General features: G+C 44.1%; 2 protein-coding genes and 1 long non-coding RNA gene across 3 annotated transcripts in view; 2 read left to right on the top strand and 1 right to left on the bottom strand.

Moving 5' to 3' along the window:
* LOC309525440 overlaps positions 1-17,836 on the top strand; it is a 129,048-nt gene that overhangs the window by 36,521 nt on the left and 74,691 nt on the right. The window lies entirely within an intron of this gene.
* LOC309527521 (zinc finger protein RFP-like) overlaps positions 1-17,836 on the top strand; it is a 29,162-nt gene that overhangs the window by 5,983 nt on the left and 5,343 nt on the right. Inside the window, exons 4-11 of the mRNA XM_082214347.1 lie at positions 893-915; positions 1,291-1,406; positions 2,025-2,051; positions 3,115-3,141; positions 4,322-4,864; positions 9,524-9,750; positions 15,049-15,144; positions 17,070-17,300. Of these exons, the coding sequence (XP_082070473.1) occupies positions 893-915; positions 1,291-1,406; positions 2,025-2,051; positions 3,115-3,141; positions 4,322-4,864; positions 9,524-9,750; positions 15,049-15,144; positions 17,070-17,300 (1,290 nt within the window). The remainder of the gene's footprint in view (positions 1-892; positions 916-1,290; positions 1,407-2,024; positions 2,052-3,114; positions 3,142-4,321; positions 4,865-9,523; positions 9,751-15,048; positions 15,145-17,069; positions 17,301-17,836) is intronic.
* GLOD5 (glyoxalase domain containing 5) overlaps positions 16,406-17,836 on the bottom strand; it is a 43,761-nt gene continuing 42,330 nt past the window's right edge. The window contains exon 5 of the mRNA XM_082210841.1: positions 16,406-16,439. The gene's annotated coding sequence lies outside the window, so the exon portion shown is untranslated. The remainder of the gene's footprint in view (positions 16,440-17,836) is intronic.

The raw sequence follows: 17,836 nt of genomic DNA, 5'->3' as shown, positions 1-17,836 counted from the left end.
AGCTTCAGACCATATTTTGCGCTCTCCTCTTTCACCCTCATTAAGAGGTTCTTTAATTCCTCCTCACTTTCTGCCATCAAGGTTGTGTCATCTCCATATCAGAGGTTGTTAATATTTATTCCGGCAATCTTAATTCCGGCTTGGGATTCATCCAGCCCAGCCTTTCACATGATGATTTCTGCATATAAGTTAAATAAGCAGGGAGACAATATACAGCCTTGTCGTACTCCTTTCCCAATTTTGAACCAATCAGTTGTTCCATATCCAGTTCTAACTGTAGCTTCTTGTCCCACAGTCAAAGGCTTTTGCATGGTCAATGAAGCAGAAGTAGATGTCTTTCTGGAACTCTCTAGCTTTCTCCATAATCCAGCGCATGTTTGCAATTTGGTCTTTGGTTCCTCTGCCCCTTTGAAAATCCAGCTTGCACTTCTGGGAGTTCTCGAGGGTTCTGCTTTTAAACAATCGTAGAGAACTTTCAAAAAAATGTTTTAAGGTGTGTGTGGGGGGGGGACTGAAGTGGGGAGATTTGGAGCACAGCGCTTCATGATATCACAAACACTCAGCTGTTCAGTGCTCTGCACACAACCACTTCTGCTTCCAGCTGGCAGAATTAGCACACACAGCCCAAGCATAATACTCAAGAGAAGACTGTTCACATGACAAGTAATCCCAGGGAGGATTAATTCCTGCTTTTTACAAACCAAGATAAAAAGGCCATTCCCAACTCCCTTTACAAGAAAGGGGAACTCTTCTTGAATCATAAGATTGGAAATAAAGTTGACACAAACGTGGGGAGTGGCATTAATTCCCAGCAGAATAACAAGCAATCCAGCCTGTGTTGTGTTTGTGCAGCTGAACAGAACTCTTTCTCCCCTTCTTCCCATGCTGTCAGGACATCAAAAAGGTTTTGAGCAGGTAAGTGGCACTTTCTCACTCCTTGAGTCGTAGAATCATAGAGTTGGAAGGTACCCCGATGGTCATCTAGTCCAACCCCCTGAAATGAAGGAATCTTTTGCCTGAAATTAATAAGAGTCTTGTGCTTTACCAACCTGAAAAAGGGCTCTCTGACTCTGTTCTGCACCCTGGGATTTCCAGCAACAGAGATATCTCCACGGGGCTCTTAGGAATCTGTGAACCATTTTGTGGGGCGTGTCTGGTGGAGAAGATGTCTCCTTTGGTTTCAGAGGAGCGCCATATGGGGCAAACCAGGGAATGGATCCGTCTCCTCAGAGGAGTTTGCCTGGGCAGGGGCCATGGCAGACTTCTCCGTTTTGCCTGCTTCCGCTGCAGATATGAGAAAGGGCAAGTGAGACATCTGGTGGACCTTTCTCCAGGACTGGAAGAGAAGTTCAGGATTTACTCTCAGACGAATTCCGCTCTGGAAGAAGCTATGGAGAAATATAAAGGTATTGGTGGTAGTCACGGGATCTGAGGGGAGGGGGCTGGGTATAGACCTTTGAGAGGCTACCATGAGGAAAGAGAGGCCCTTGATGAAGAGGAAGTGCTTCTCCTGTGGTTCCTCCAGATGTCTGAACTGGCGTCCCAATAAATATTGTCCCCTTCCGTTCCATTCCACTTTGGTGGATCTTTTGATGAGCTTGCATTAAAGGCAAGCTGGTTGCTTTCCTCACAAAATAATCTGTGGGCATCAGGGTGGAAGAATCTCGTCTCCCACCATCCATATCTGTTTCTGAGGAGAACGTAGCTTGATGCCATTGCTCTCTTGAGAGGCACCTGGCGGGGCAAGAAAGAGCCTGTGGCAACTTAAAGATCAAAAGATATATTTATTATGGCGTACAATTTTGTGGTTCTCCAGTCCATGAAAGCTTCGGCCAGAATAAATAAATGGGTTGGTCTGCAAGGTGCCACAGGACTCCTTCAACGCTATACTTAATTTCGTGTAAGTGAGACTCTTGTGTGGTTTTCAGTTCTTTTTTTCTCTCTTTCTCGCATGACTTTACACATTGCTATCTACAGTATATGGTGGTCTGAGTAAATTTGTCATCCTTTTCTTCACATGGCAGAATCTCTGGAGGAAGCAGTAAACAAAGGTAGTTTTCTGGGAATGTACGGGAAGGGGAATTTTGATGCTTGAGATAGAGGTTGCTTCCACACTGGAACGTGGGCTGTGGTTCTCCTTTTCCAAAAGTGAAACTATAATTTGTTCTTCATGACCAGTTCTCTAAAGCTTATACACAAATAACTCCTGTTCAACAAAGGTTCCTTGCAATATGAATTACCGTATTTGTCGCTCTATAAGACGCACCAGACCATAAGGCGCACCTTGTTTTTGGAGGAGGAAAACAAGAAAACAAATATTATGAATCTCAGAAGCCAGAACAGCAAGAGGGATCGCTGCGCAGTGAAAGCAGCAATCCCTCTTGCTGTTCTGGCTTCTGGGATAGCTGCGCAGCCTGCATTCGCTCCATAAGACACACACACATTTCCCCTTACTTTTTAGGAGGGAAAAAGTGAGTCTTATAGAGCAAAAAATATGGTAGAAGTTTTCTCTTTGCAAGTTCTGCTTTTTTGTTGCCTACTGATTAGTGTGGCTGGGACATCAGAGATTAATTGTTTATTAGCTGGCTTCTGTTACTCATCAAGTAGTTGTTTTAGAGATCCAGATTCCATGCACTATTTTTTCTGTTTCTGTTTTGATAGAGAAATAGCACTATTTCATTGAGAACGGGTGAGAGGGAGAGAGAAGGAAAAGTCTCAAGACCCAGAGAAGAGAAAATCTGGGGCATTTAACCACTAATCCTACAAACACCCAAAGAAACAATAAAACAAGCAGAACAGGAATCTTTTAATTAAAGTCACACTTGTCTTTCAAAGCCTCAAAAGTGCTCTGTCTGTCCATACTGTTTTATCATAAAAATGATCATAAAAAAACCAATGAAAAATTGGGTGTACAGCAAAGAAAACACTGGAATTCAACAATTTAGCAACAATGAAAGATTCTCCATAAAGACTGAATGAACAAAGGATAGTAATTTAAGAAACAGGGGGAAAAGACCTAGTGTAGAAACAACCAGGGTTTCACTCCCTCTTGACAGACCACTCTATGTATGATGGTGTCTGATTTAATTTCTCTCTCTTTCCCCTGCACAACAGAGTCTCTGAATCAAGACTTGTACAAAGGTAACTATATGCATAGAACTAAAAATAAAATAAAATAAAAAGTAGGGAAATTTTGATGGGGGATGGAGGCTCAGCAGCAGTCCCACACTGAAGTATTTAATTGATTGTGTCAGGTCAGGGCTGGGGCCCTCCAGGCGCTGTCAGACTCCAACTCCCACCAGCCCCAGCCAGCATCATCAATGCTAGGGCGTGATGGGAGTTGTAGTCCAAAACATGGAAGGCATCAGGTTGGAGAATGATATCCTCCAGAGCTTTCAGATGCTCCATCCAGCATGACTGTAAAGACTGGCGGAAGTCCTACAAATCTCCTTGGAGAAGTGGGGGTGGGGAGGACCACAGGCCCCGGTGGCCAAAGCAGGCCTCAAGGCCTCTCTTATCTGGCCCCCTCCAGACTCTCCCTAGGCAAACACCTATCACTGGCCTTCCCTGAGTGTGTTTGTCTGGCTAGAAGGTGTCCGTCAACTGTGGCAATGCCTCTTGCATGCCTAGATGAAGATGTGTGTGTGGAGGCCTTTGGTTTTTGCATGGCTGGAATGTCACCTAGTGTGGAGGTCAGAGTTGCATCTGCTGATCCGCCCACTTTCCCATTTGACCCCGCCCACCACTGGCCTCTGGAAGGTTGCCCAGGATGAAATGTGGCCCTCGGAAGCTGAAAAAGCTTCCCCCAGATCCGATCTAGCCTCTGAGACTAGTCTTTCCAAGGATTTAATACACCCTGCTCTTCTATCTATCATCTATCTATCTATCTATCTATCATCTATCTATCTATCTATCTATCTATCATCTATCTATCTATCTATCTATCTATCTATCTATCTATCTATATCATCTATCTATCTATCTATCTATCTATCTATCTATCTATCTATCTATCTATCTATCTATCTATCATCTATCTATCTATCTATATCTATCTATCTATCTATCTATCTATCTATCCACACCCTGCTCTTCTTTCTATCTATCATCTATCTATCTATCATCTATCTATCTATCTATCTATCTATCTATCTATCATCTATCTATCTCTATTATCTATCTATGTATCTATCTATCATCTATCTATCTATATCTATCTATCTATCTATCTATCATCTATCATCTATCTATCTATCTATCATCTATCTATCTATCTATCTATCTATCATCTATCTATCATCATCTACCTTCCCCTCTGCAGTGAATTTCACTCTGGATCCGGACACCGCAAACCCCTTCCTCATCCTTTCCGAGGACCTGAAGAGCGTGAGAAGAGGGAGTCGATACCAATCTGTGCCCGACAACCCCGAGAGATTCGACATCATGATGAGCGTGCTGGGCCGCGAGAGATTTGCTTCGGGGAGGCATTGGTGGGAGGTGGAGGTGGAGGAAAATTTGGGCCGGTGGGCCGTGGGGGTTGCGAGAGAGTCCGTGAGGAGGAAGGGGCAGGTCCGCATAAGCCCCGACGAGGGGTTCTGGGCTGTGGGGAAGTCGTTCCACAACAGCCACGACTTAACCTCCCTGTGCCAAATTCTGGCTTTCACATCCCCAAAGCCAACCCCCTTGATCCTGAGGCGTAACAAGCTCAGGAAGATCCGAGTGTCCCTCAGCTACGAAGAGGGTCGTGTGGAGTTCTTCGACGTCGATTCGGACGACCTGATCTTCACTTTCCAGCTGGCCTCATTCTCTGGGGAGAAGATCCTCCCCTTTTTCCGGGTGTGGAGAGGGGTCAGGTTGAAGTGCTGAATTCTAAGGGCGAATCTTCCCCCATCTCAGCTACAATAACTTCCACCATCCTGAAAGGAGGTGACGTTCTAGCGCTTTCTCTACACCCAGGCAAGGAGCTTACGGTGTTAGCGGCTTCCCAGCAGTAATGGTGTCTCCCAGTCCTAGATCTTAACTTCCATCGGCGATGAGAGAAAACAGAATCAGTGTAAAAACATAAACGAAACAGGTGGGATTAGAGGCTCCCTACACTGGGCATGGGGAACCAGTGGCCCTCCAGAGGGTGCTGGGCTCCAGCTTCCCTCAGCCCCAATTAGCATGGTGGATGGTGAGGGATTATGGGAGTTGTAGTCCCAACAACTGGAGGGTCAGAACCTCCCCAATCCTGCCCTACAGCTTCAGTCCTGGCTGGTATTTAAAACCTTTTCTTCCCCCAGCTATATATTTTTGGCAGGGCCTTTAGAAGACACACCAAAGGGGAAAAAGTTCAGCTATGGTGGACTTCTGTTTATTAATGATTCTACTTTTCTACCATAAGGCGGCTTGTATGGGATTTGTAGTAGTCGCCCACAGATCAGGTGCAGAGCTGCTTGACTTCAACTCGTGCCCTTCAGTTACTGCAGCTCCATCGATTGAATCTTGCCATTCAGGAGTCAAAGCGGGAAAACTTGGTCCCGGCTCTGGAGCGGGGAGGTACATCTGCCTCAACCTAAGATGGGGAATCTTGATTCCCATCAGCCCTTGTATTGCAAATCAGGCTTTGTAGGAGTCCAATGACATTGAGTTCCCCTATTCCCTGCTAGGAATTGAACTGCAACTGGAAACCAGAAGTGATGAGTGTGGGTGAAGCTTTTTGATAATATCTCTTTGGGGCCAGGTAATGTGCTAAGCTTTCTGGAGGCCATTTTTGTTCTGATGGCAAGTTAGACAGGAGCCCTTTGTGAGCATTGACAAGAGGACAAGGCATAGAGATCAAGCCAATTAGGTGATGGTAGCTTTTTCCTTTCCCCCTGAAATATACTCAAGAGTCGCAAAGTGATTTCATGCTCTTTATTCAGCGCATAGTGGTGAGGAGGAATGAATGAAAGTCCCCTCACAGTATCTGCTTTATATACATTATTTACACAATGGGCTGCACATGATTGGCTAATTCCGGAATTCTACTGTAAGCCAATCAGGTTGTGGATTCACTTCTATCTGGAGCAGGATTGAGTGGTTCCTGCCAACCAATCATACTGCTGCATTGTTCTAGGACCAATCAGACTGTTGCATTCTGAATCCTATTGTTCTAGGACTAATCAGACTGCTGCAATTTGGATCCTATTGTTCTAGGACCAATCAGACTGCTTCAGTTTGGATACTATTCAACTGAGTACATAACACCCCCCCAATAAATTTTTATTATTCTCTTTACACAATCATTCTTACAATACAATACATTAATCAACATATAAACATTTTTGCTCTGCCGAGCTTGCAACTTCCCTCCTTCCCTTCAGCCGGTATCCCTTATCAAATCCAATCGCGTATTTTAACTTTTTACTTCTTATCTGCATTGTAGGAGTTATATCAGTCCTGCTAGTGTCTTTAAAGTTTTACAGTTATCCTTTTAAGTACCATATTTTTTGCTCTATAAGACTCACTTTTTCCCTCCTAAAAAGTAAGGGGAAATATGTGTGTATCTTATGGAGCGAATGCAGGCTGCGCAGCTATCACAGAAGCCAGGACAGCAAGAGGGATCACTGCTTTCACTGCGCAGAGATCCCTCTTGCTGTTCTGGCTTCTGAGATTCAGAATATTTTTTTTCTTGTTTTCCTCCTCCAAAAACTAGGTGTGTCTTGTGGTCTGGTGCATCTTATAGAGTGAAAAATACGGTATACAATAAATTTACTCCCATAGCTTTTTCCATAGCGCAGGGAATGTGGAGACATTTCCATCTTTAAAATCAGAGGTACCTCCGTCTTTGAGATGGACCTTAATTTGCAGACATCTTCTATTTGTGCTGTTTTCTCCTGCGTATCACTGGCATGTTGTTTACAGTGCCAAGTCCTGTAGCATAACATAAATAAAAATCAGCTTAGCAAACACTTCTGACAATCTTGGGCTTTTTTCGCTCTCTGGTTATGCTTATTGTGGGGGGGGGGAGACTGGAAGCTACGTACTTCCTGCAATAGTTTTGCTTCTAATTTTCAGTTGTTTGGAGGCTGGGAATGTAAGTGCAATCTGTTGGCAGGAAGGCTGACAAAATATAAGGCATGTGTACAGGGTGTTGGAGGAGACTCTTGAGAGTCCCATGGACTGCAAGAAGATCCAACCTATTCATTCTGAAGGAAATCAGCCCTGAGTGTTCACTGGAAGGACAGATCCTGAAGCTGAGGCTCCAATACTTTGGCCACCTCATGAGAAGACTCCCTGGAAAAGACCCTGATGCTGGGAAAGATGGAGGGCACAAGGAGAAGGGGATGACAGAGGGCGAGATGGTTGGACAGTGTTCTCGAAGCTACCAGCATGAGTTTGACCAAACTGTGGGAGGCAGTGGAAGACAGGAGTGCCTGGCGTGCTCTGGTCCAGGGGGTCACGAAGAGTCAGACACGACTAAACGACTAAAGAATAACAACAACAACAGGGCCAGCCACCGTGAATTAGCCACCGCGAAATAGGATGCTAAGTGCTGGATCTCTTGAGCTTTTTTTATCCACCAGGTGTGGATCCAGAATTGGCCTCCCCAGCCACTTACGGACTCATTTTTAAAACCGTGTTTATGGAAGACAATCTTACTCGGCTACGCGTGATCGCCAAAGAAGAAGGTGAAGAAGAAATGAGGATGCTAATTAATGTATAAAGCACCACATTTCTCAAAGTGCAAAGAACTGCAAATAAGAATCTCAGAGAACTGTTTTCTTTTGTACAGTGGTACCTCGGGTTAAGAACTTAATTCATTCTGGAGGTCCGTTCTTAACCTGAAACTGTTCTTAACCTGAAGCACCACTTTAGCTAATGGGGCCTCCTGCTGCTGCCGCCATGCGATTTCTGTTCTCATCCTGAGTTAAAGTTCTTAACCTGAGGTACTATTTCTGGGTTAGCGGAGTCTGTAACCTGAAGCGTCTGTAACACGAGGTACCACTGTACTGTAGTTCCATAATGAAATGCCCAAAATGAAGGCAGGCTCACAAGGGGGGGAGGAGACACCCCTGCAAAGTGCATTTCCTTAAGAACGTAAACAGTTCCCTCAAAACCCCTGTTCCAAGTCTCTTCTCCCTCACCAGCCAGTAGAAACCGTGCCCTGTTTTCTCATCACTGCCATTCCTGCACATGGCCCACCTGGCTACCTGTCTTGGGGGCATGTGCAGAGTGCAGAGGAGGCTTAGCTCTCAGCAGCAGCAAAACTGAAGAGGGAGCGAAAGGCCCAAGATCTTCTCTTATCCAGGAGGCTGCACACTTGTGCATTTGGGCAAGCCATTGTTTGGTTTAGTGCTGGTTCTGCTCCTGAACATTGTATGTCGTCCTGTCACGGCTAAAAGGCATCTTTCATCCTCAGATGTGGTTTTCATTAGTCTCATGGGGGAAATTCCTCCGAACCGTGGCTTTAAAAAGGAATAGGGAAGAGGAGCCAGTAAATAACTTGTTAGGTTTAGACTGGCAGACACTACGGGACGCTGGTGCAAACGTCAAATCTGACCGAGTTGTGCAGAAAAGAAATCTGAAACAAACTATATCTCTGCATATAACAAAGTAGTAACTCAGCTCCTAAGAACCAATTGCATCTGAGTGGGTTCACGTTTCTTTGTGAAGGAAATCAGCTTTTCTTTCAAGAAGTGCCTGAAGTGGAAAAGGAAAGGCCTTCGGCTCAGTCCTTCCTGCATTCAGAAAAATTGGCTTGTTCTCTTTCTATGAGGAGCAGGAGGTTAAGTTACAGGAACCCTTCATCTTGCTGTTTATGATGATGATGATGATGATGATGATGATTTCAATTTACAGTGGTACCTCGGGTTACAGACGCTTCAGGTTACAGACGCTTCAGGTTACAGACTCCACTAACCCAGAAATAGTACCTCAGGTTAAGAACTTTACCTCAGGATGAGAACAGAAATCGTGCGGCGGCAGCAGGAGGCCCCATTAGCTAAAGTGGTACCTCAGGTTAAGAACAGTTTCAGGTTAAGAACGGACCTCCGGAACGAATTAAGTTCTTAACCCGAGGTGCCACTGTATATGCCTCCTTTTATCAAAAGTTCCCAGGGAAGTGTGCAACATTAAAAACACATTACAGAACATCAGTGATAAAACCGTACTGAAAATTATGCTGACAGACAGCTTAATACAACCTTTTGTATTAACCAAGTTGTTTTGACGCCTGAAGCAAAAAAAACCCCCACCACAAATGCTTTCCCAGGGAGTACAAAATACAATGAAAACAAAATTAAATAACAGATTTGCTACCCAAAATCAAACAGCATCTGACTGTAAGCAGGATTTCCCCTGCTTACCTAAAAGAGAAATTCCCTAAGTGTCTGCGCACACAAACACAGACACACCCCGCTAGTTACGGTATATAATTCTTGGTCAGGAAACCTGAAAGCGAAACAAAAACACTTGTTGCTGCTCTCAGATTCCTCCGCCATCCGGTGTCGGTTGCACAAAGGGAAATGCCAGGCCTTTATTGCATCAATAGGAGCTTGAGTTAAGAATTGCTGCTGCTGCTGCTGCTGTTGTCCCTTGGAGACAGGCTTGGGGAGAGGCTTGGAAGAGGAGAAGATGGAGGAGATGGAAATGTGCGAGAAGCACCTTGAGCCCCTGAAGCTCTTCTGCAAAGACGACGAATGCCTCATCTGCTTGGTCTGCGACAGAGCCAAGGAGCACAGAGGACACAACGTGGTCCCTGCAGAGGAAGCTGCCCCAGACTACAAGGTAACAGTATTCAGGTCAGGGAAGAAAAACATGTAGTTGTCCAGCTTTTTGGGGGATGCCCCCAAAGAAAGGACATTACAGGGGGGGGGGGAGCGGCTTCAGTGGGATTTGAACAGGACCTCTGTTAATTGAGTGCTTTCAATGCTTTTCAATAATTTTGGTAGATATAAGCCCATGGACGTAGCCAAGTAAGTGACTGTGGAGGCCAGTTCTGGATCCATACGTCCACAGTGGGGACATAGGTTTCTGGGCAGGAGTTGATCCTGGCGAGGGTTTGCCAAGCGTTCCTTCCTCTTAGCCCGTTTCTCCTTTTTGTCCTGAGTTCGGGCGTCTTCAAAGTCCACAACGCCTTTGGTAAAGAACCATGTGCTTCACCGTAAGTAACGTGGAGAAAAAGGTGGTTTAAATGCAGCAGATCAGTCAAAATGAATAAAGCAGTACAGTGGTACCTTGGGTTAAGAACTTAATTCGTTCTGGAGGTCTGTTCTTAACCAGAAACTGTTCTTAACCTGAGGTACCACTTTAGCTAATGGGGCCTCCCGCTGCCGCCATGCCACTGCCACACAATTTCTGTTCTGATCCTGAACCAAAGTTCTTAACCCGAGGTACTATTTGTGGGTTAGCAGAGTCTGTAACCTGAAGCGTCTGTAACCCGAGGTACCACTGTACAGTGGTACCTCTGGTTAAGAACAGTTTCTGGTTATGAGCTCCACTAACCCAAAAGTAGCTGTTCCTGGCTGCGAACTATGCCCCAGGATGTGAACGGAAATCGCGCACCTGAGGGGCATGCACAGCAGGAGACCCCATTAGTGAAAGCACGCCTCAGGATAAGAACGATTTCAGCTTAAGAACAGACCTCCGGAACGAATTCAGTTTGTAATCAGAGGTACCACTGTATCAGAAGACTTTGAACAGTCATGGTTTACCCCCAAAGAATCGTGGAACTGCGGTTAAGGGTGCTGATAGTGATGTGGGACCTCTATACTACTACTACTAATAATAATAATAATAATAACAGCAACAAAATATTTTATTATTTATACCCCGCCCATCGGCTGGATTTCCCCAGCCACTCTGGACGGCTTCCAACTTAATATTAAAAACAATACAACGTCAGACATTAAAAACTTCCCTAAACAGTTCCCTTCAGTTCTAATACAATACTCTCCTCACAGAGCTACAGTTCCCAGAGTAACCATCCCTCTTCCCAGGGAACTCTTAGCTTTATCTCTTTTCCACACCAGCAATTTTTCCCGATGTCTTTTTGTGCTGTATATCTCTTCTCTGCAATACACACAGAAGAAACTTTGCTTTTAGATTCCATTCCTCCTGCCTATAAAAAATTCTCACAAGTTTAGAATTCGCTGTCTGTGCTGAGCTTTCTGCATACGTTTTATGCAGCTTCCATTAATTTTTGTAAGTAGTTTTTGGAAGATTTTACTTCTCATCGTGACACAGAAATGTTTATTGTCGTCGTCGTCCCCCCACCACCGCCACAACCACCCTGAGCTTCAGGCTACAGACAGCTTTGAACAGATGATATAGAATTTTGTTCCTGGTTCACAATTTTATCTTGAAACACTTCCCCCCCTTTTTTTCTTTTTTCTAATTCTACCTGGACTAACTTTCTCTTTGATTTTTTTCTGGATGCCAGAATGATCTCTAGTAATATATCTCTAACAACACAGAAAAAACAAATGCTGTCCAGAAAAAAAATGCCGTCCAGGGTTGTAAAGACTGCGGAGAGAATAATTGGGTGCACTATTCCCACCTTGGATCAAATCTATGCTGTCAGGTGCCATAAGAAAGCTGCAGAGATAGCACATGATAGTACGCACCCCGGAAATGATCTCTTTCAGCTTCTGCCATCTGGAAGAAGGTACAGGGTTATAAAGACCAGGACTAGCCGCCTGAGATGCAAATGCAATTCTGGTTCTAAACGTAGCATAAGGCGTCTTTATAGTATATTATATTTTAAAATTGGGTTTCAGAGTTTTTAGGGGTTTTTGAATGTTTTATGTAATTTCCAATTTCATTGTTCTGTATGGGACGATGACAATATAGATATTGTGTATCATATAGAAGCAAGTTTCTAGGAATTTCACTATGTTCTTAAACTAAAAGGCCAGGTAAAGGTAAAGGTAAAGGGACCCCTGACCATTAGGTCCAGTCGTGACCGACTCTGGGGTTGCAGCACTCATCTCACTTTATTGGCCGAGGGAGCCGGCGTTTGTCCGCAGACAGCTTCCAGGTCATGTGGCCAGCATGACTAAGCCGCTTCTGGCAAACCAGAGCAGCGCACGGAAACGCCGTTTACCTTCCCGATGGAGTGGTACCTATTTATCTACTTGCACTTTGACGTGCTTTCGAACTGCTAGGTTGGCAGGAGCAGGGACTGAGCAACAGGAGCTCACCCCGTCACAGGGATTCAAACCGCCGACCTTCTGATTGGCAAGTCCTAGGCTCTGTGGTTTAACCCACAGCGCCACCCACGTCCCAAAGGTCAGGTAGTTAATGGGATAATGTAGTAAACTTTTAACTAGAGTATTGGTGGTGTTTAGCCTGTCCAGTGTAGGATTCAGCAGTGGATAAGATGCAGCCAATTTTAATCTTGCCTATTGCAATCACCACTTTATACTCTCCTTTCTCCAAGTTCCATCTGTGTACAACGTGCTGTCGATTTCTCTTTGACATTATAATGCTGATGTCTTTCACCGGCTGAAATGCACTCGCTGCTCTTCTGCTGGTGTATTTAAAATTAATCTTTCCAAACAGATTGTAGCCTCTTGGGTCCTGTTTGATCACCAACCTCATTTTCAATCTCTGCTGCATCTGGGAGCCTCCTTGTTCATTCTGCTGGGTGGGGGCTCTGGACTTTTGCCCCGGCGGCATGATTCGCAGTGTTGAGAACTTAATCGGTTCACGTTCACAGAATGTTATATATAACACATCCTGCCAAACATTTGCTTGTGAGCGTTTATTTCTTCCTGACTGCTGTTTAAGGTTGCAGACCGGAAAACCCAATTGTGTGCTTGCACAAGATATGCAGATACACAAAAATCCAGACACACAGAGGCTGATAAGATTAAATATTTGTAACCACTGTTGATTTTAATCAACTTTTGAATAGTTTAATACCCATTTTTATCCATTGATTGGCAATTTTAAAAGTTTTCTATTGTTGTAAAGTACCTAGAGGTGGATTTTTGTTTTGTTTTTTTACAGTCAAGGGGGGGGGTATATAAATTTAATAAGTCTGTAAGCAAGTAAATGAAATCAGCTATAACATTTAACAAGTAAAATGAACAAATGAATAGACAAATAAATAATAATAGACCAGATGACTGGCTGGCCAATAAACCTTTATTACAAGGATAGGGAGACTGGATTTCAGGTATTCCAGCAGTAATAATAATAATAATAATAATAATAATAATAATAATAATAATATATTACCTATACCCCACCCATCTGGCTGGGTTTCCCCAGCCACTCTGGGCGGCTCCCAACAGAATTAAAAGCACAATAAAAGATCAAACATTAAAAACTTTGCTAAACAGGGCTGCCTTCAGATGTCTTCTATAAGTCAGATACTTGTTTATTTCCTTGACATCTGATGGGAAGGCGCTCCACAGGGCGGGTGCCACTACTGAGAAGGCCCTCTGCCTGGTTCCCTGTAACCTCATTTCTTGCAGGGAGGGAACCGCCAGAAGGCCCTCGGAGCTGGACCTCAGTGTCCGGGCTGAATGATGAGGGTGGAGACGCTCCTTCGGGTATACTGGGCCGAAACCATCAATCCCAGGCCAGCATGGCCAGTGGTCAGGGATGATGGAAACTGTAGCTGAACATCTAAAAAGCCACAATTTCTCCATCCGTCCTTTAACATTTCCGCCCCTCTGTGGTCTGTCTCTCTTCTTTAGAAATCAGCTCTGCCACTTAAACCCTTCGGTTTCCAAATAGCTCTGCCTTTACATCTGTTTATTTCCCTTTCCCTACACTCCTGAAATTGCAGTTTGGCAGAGAAGGGCTGAGGAGTTCAGTGGGCGTTGGAACGTAATGTAAAAGTGCTGTCTAAAATGTATAAAATATTGTTGGAATGGGTGACAAAGGATGAGCAAGTAAAATCCTCAATGATACATTGGGCAATAGACATCGTTCATAATATAGACATGGAAGAACGGTGTTAAGTTGTGGGCGAACATAGCAGACGACACAGTGATTTCTCCAGAGCAGCTCTTTATTGTAAGCTGGACAGAACTGAACAGCAAACAGCTCAGCCGGCCTGCTTTTATAGGCAGCCGGCTGTCAACATTGTAGCAACAACAACCCAGGGTTTCCCGCCTAAAATAACTGACGTGGACCTGAGTGAAAACTATCTACACTATCCCCCTGCTGGCCCAGGGTGAGAACTTCAGTACATAACAAATGGGAACAATTGTGGAATGGGGATATAAAATTTACAGCATGCTATGGTTTAAGAGAAAATTGTATGAAAATGATATATTGACGCTATCTAACACAGAGTAAACTGGCAAAAATGTATAAAACTAAATCAAATTTTAAGTGTTGTAAATGTAAAGAGAAAGAAGATTATTTTATCATATGTGGTGCTCTTGCAGTAAGGTTAAGGCTTACTGGGAAATGATATACAATGAAATGAAAAGGATGTTTAAAATAACATTTGGTGGTTTGTTTTTTTTAAAAAAGAGCAGAAGCCTTTCTCTTGGGAGTTATAGGGATAGAACTACCTAAATTGTATAGAAATTTATTCATGTATGTGACTAAAGCGGCAATAATGCAACTTGCCCCAAAATGGAATGAAGCAGAAGTCTCAGCAAAGGAAGAATGGATACAAAAAAATTTGGAATATTCAGAAATGGCAAAACTTACCGGAAGAATAAGAAATCAAGATAAACTTTTTTAATAAAAGAATGGAAATGGTTTATTGGTTTATTAAAAAACACTGGCAGGGTTACTGTAATAACCTGCAGCTACATAAGAGTATATTTATAAAGAAGATAAATAAGTGAGCAAATTATGTTAATTTGGATATGCAGAAGATATTAAAAACAAATTTAAGGAACCACAGAAAAAGGTGGAAGGAAGTCAAGTTTTAAGATGTCAAAATGATTGTAAGATCAGTGAAATGTATATATCTGAAAAGTATAAATAAAATAAAATAAAAAAGAGTTTAGTGGGCATCTCTTGTCCCTCCCTGGAAACAATGGCATTTGGGCAGTGGGGAAGAGGAGTTTGCTCACTTGGCTACATGATGTTGTGCATTTTCTGTTTGTTTAGGAAGAAATTGAGAGCCACCGGAAGTCTGTGGAGCTCATGAGAAAGAATCTTGAGGACCGTGTGTTGGCCGAAGAGTTGGGAAGCCAAGAATGTCTGGTACGGGTTTGTTGTTATTATGGTATACACCTGGGGGTCAGCAATGCAGAGCTTTAGGGAGGCAGCATGCCCACCCTAAACCTCTGTGGCAGCTGTGAAGGGTCTCAGAAATCCCCTCAAAAATCCACAATGTCCCATGGAGAAAGCAGTGGGTGGGAGGCAAGGCTGGTCAAATGTTGCTGAATCACAGGCAGATCCAAAGTGAGCACTTCTGAAGGCAGCCCTGTTTTGGGAAGTTTTAAACCACAGCAAACTATGGCAAGTTCTTAAAGAAATGGGAGTGTCTGATCACCTCATCTGTCTCCTGCGAAATCTCTATGTGGGACAAGAAGCTACAGTTAGAACTGGATATGGAACAACTGATTGGTTCCAAATTGGGAAAGGAGTACGGCAAGGCTGTATATTGTCTCCCTGCTTATTTAACTTATATGCAGAATTCATCATGCGAAAGGCTGGGCTGGATGAATCCCAAGCCGGAATTAAGATTGCCGGAAGAAATATCAACAACCTCAGATATGCAGATGACACAACCTTGATGGCAGAAAGTGAAGAGGAATTAAAGAACCTTTTAATGAGGGTGAAAGAGGAGAGCGCAAAATATGGTCTGAAGCTCAACATCAAAAAAACGAAGATCATGGCCACTGGGCCCATCACCTCCTGGCAAATAGATGGGGAAGAAATGGAGGCAGTGAGAGATTTTACTTTCTTGGGCTCCATGATCACTGCAGATGGTGACAGCAGTTATGAAATTAAAAGACGCCTGCTCCTTGGGAGAAAGGCGATGGCAAACCTAGACAACATCTTAAAAAGCAGAGACATCACCTTGCCAACAAAGGTCCGTATAGTAAAAGCCATGGTTTTCCCAGTAGTGATGTATGGAAGTGAGAGCTGGACCATAAAGAAGGCTGATCGCCGAAGAATTGATGCTTTTGAATTATGGTGCTGGAGGAGACTCTTGAGAGTCCCATGGACTGCAAGAAGATCAAACCTCTCCATTCTGAAGGAAATCAGCCCTGAGTGCTCACTGGAAGGACAGATCGTGAAGCTGAGGCTCCAATACTTTGGCCACCTCATGAGAAGAGAGGACTCCCTGGAAAAGACCCTGATGTTGGGAAAGATGGAGGGCACAAGGAGAAGGGGACGACAGAGAATGAGATGGTTGGATGGTGTTCTTGAAGCTACTAGCATGAGTTTGATCAAACTGCGGGAGGCAGTGGAGGACAGAAGTGCCTGGCGTGCTCTGGTCCATGAGGTCACGAAGAGTCGGACACGACTAAACGACTAAACAACAACAACAACAACAACAAAAGTTCTGATGTTTTGTCATGTTTTTAATATGCAGCCGCTAGACTGGTGACTGGGAATGGCCACCGGGACCACATAACACCAGTCCTGAGAGATCTGCATTGGCTCCCAGTACGTTTCCAAGCACAATTCAAAGTGTTGGTGCTGACCTTTAAAGCCCTAAACGGCCTCGGCCCAGTATACCTGAAGGAGCGTCTCCACCTCCATCGTTCTACCCGGACACTGAGGTCCAGCACCGAGGGCCTTCTGTCGGTTCCCTCACTGCAAGAAGTGAGGTTACAGGGAACCAGACAGAGGGCCTTCTCTGTAGTGGCACCCGCCCTGTGGAACGCCCTCCCATCAGATGTCAAGGAAATAAGCAGCTATCTTATTTTTAAAAGACATCTGAAGGCAGCCCTGTTTAGGGAAGTTTTTAATATTTAATCCTGTATTGTTTTTAACACTTGATAGGGAGCCACCCAGAGTGGCTGGGGAAACTCAGCCAGATGGGCGGGGTATATATTATTATTATTATTATTATTATTATTATTATTATTCACTCATGCATTCTCTATGAATGATCCTCATCTTCCATCTGGTTTTCCTCTCCGCATTTCACTCTTTGTATGCTTGCCTCCTAGGCAAAGTTAGAAGCCGAGACAAAGAAAGTCAAGTCTTCCTTTCATCGGATGTGCAGATTGCTCGAAAGAATGGTGCGCCTCAAGCTGAGCCAGATGGAAGATCTGAAGAAAGAGATCAATAAGAGGCAGCAAGAAAACGTCAGCAGGCTCTCCCAGGAGATCTCCCACCTCAACGATATGATCGCTGAGATGGAGGAGAAGTGCCAGCAGCCGGTCTGTGGATTCCTGCAGGTGAGACATGAGACAAAGACATCTCCCAGCAGTTCCTACATAAGAAATGTAGGCCTGCTACCTACCAGCCCTATTTAGGAAAATATAAACTGCCATTTGGACATTAAGGATTAGAGCTGGGCTTTCTCTCCATCAACATCTTGTCATGAAACAAATGTGATTGCTTGTTATTACTTCTTAGTATTTACAGTGGTACCTCGGGTTAAGTACAGTGGTACCTCAGGTTAAGTACTTAATTCGTTCCGGAGGTCTGTTCTTAACCTGAAACGGTTCTTAACCTGAAGCACCACTTTAGCTAATGGGGCCTCCCACTGCCGCCGCATGATTTCTGTTCTCATCCTGAAATAAAGTTCTTAACCTGAGATACTACTTCTGGGTTAGCGGAGTCTGTAACCTGAAGCGTTTGTAAGCTGAAGCATATGTAAACTTGAGGTACCACTGTATGTGATTTTTAAGCCACCCTTCACCAGAATGTGGAATGGGGACAGACTTCCATTTTGTCCTTCACCTCAGGCCCCTAGTTCTTCCATAGAAGG

The sequence above is a fragment of the Podarcis vaucheri genome (assembly GCF_965113315.1).
Source record: "Podarcis vaucheri genome assembly, chromosome: 2".
NCBI lineage: Eukaryota > Metazoa > Chordata > Lepidosauria > Squamata > Lacertidae > Podarcis > Podarcis vaucheri.
This window is presented reverse-complemented; position numbering and strand designations above follow the sequence as displayed.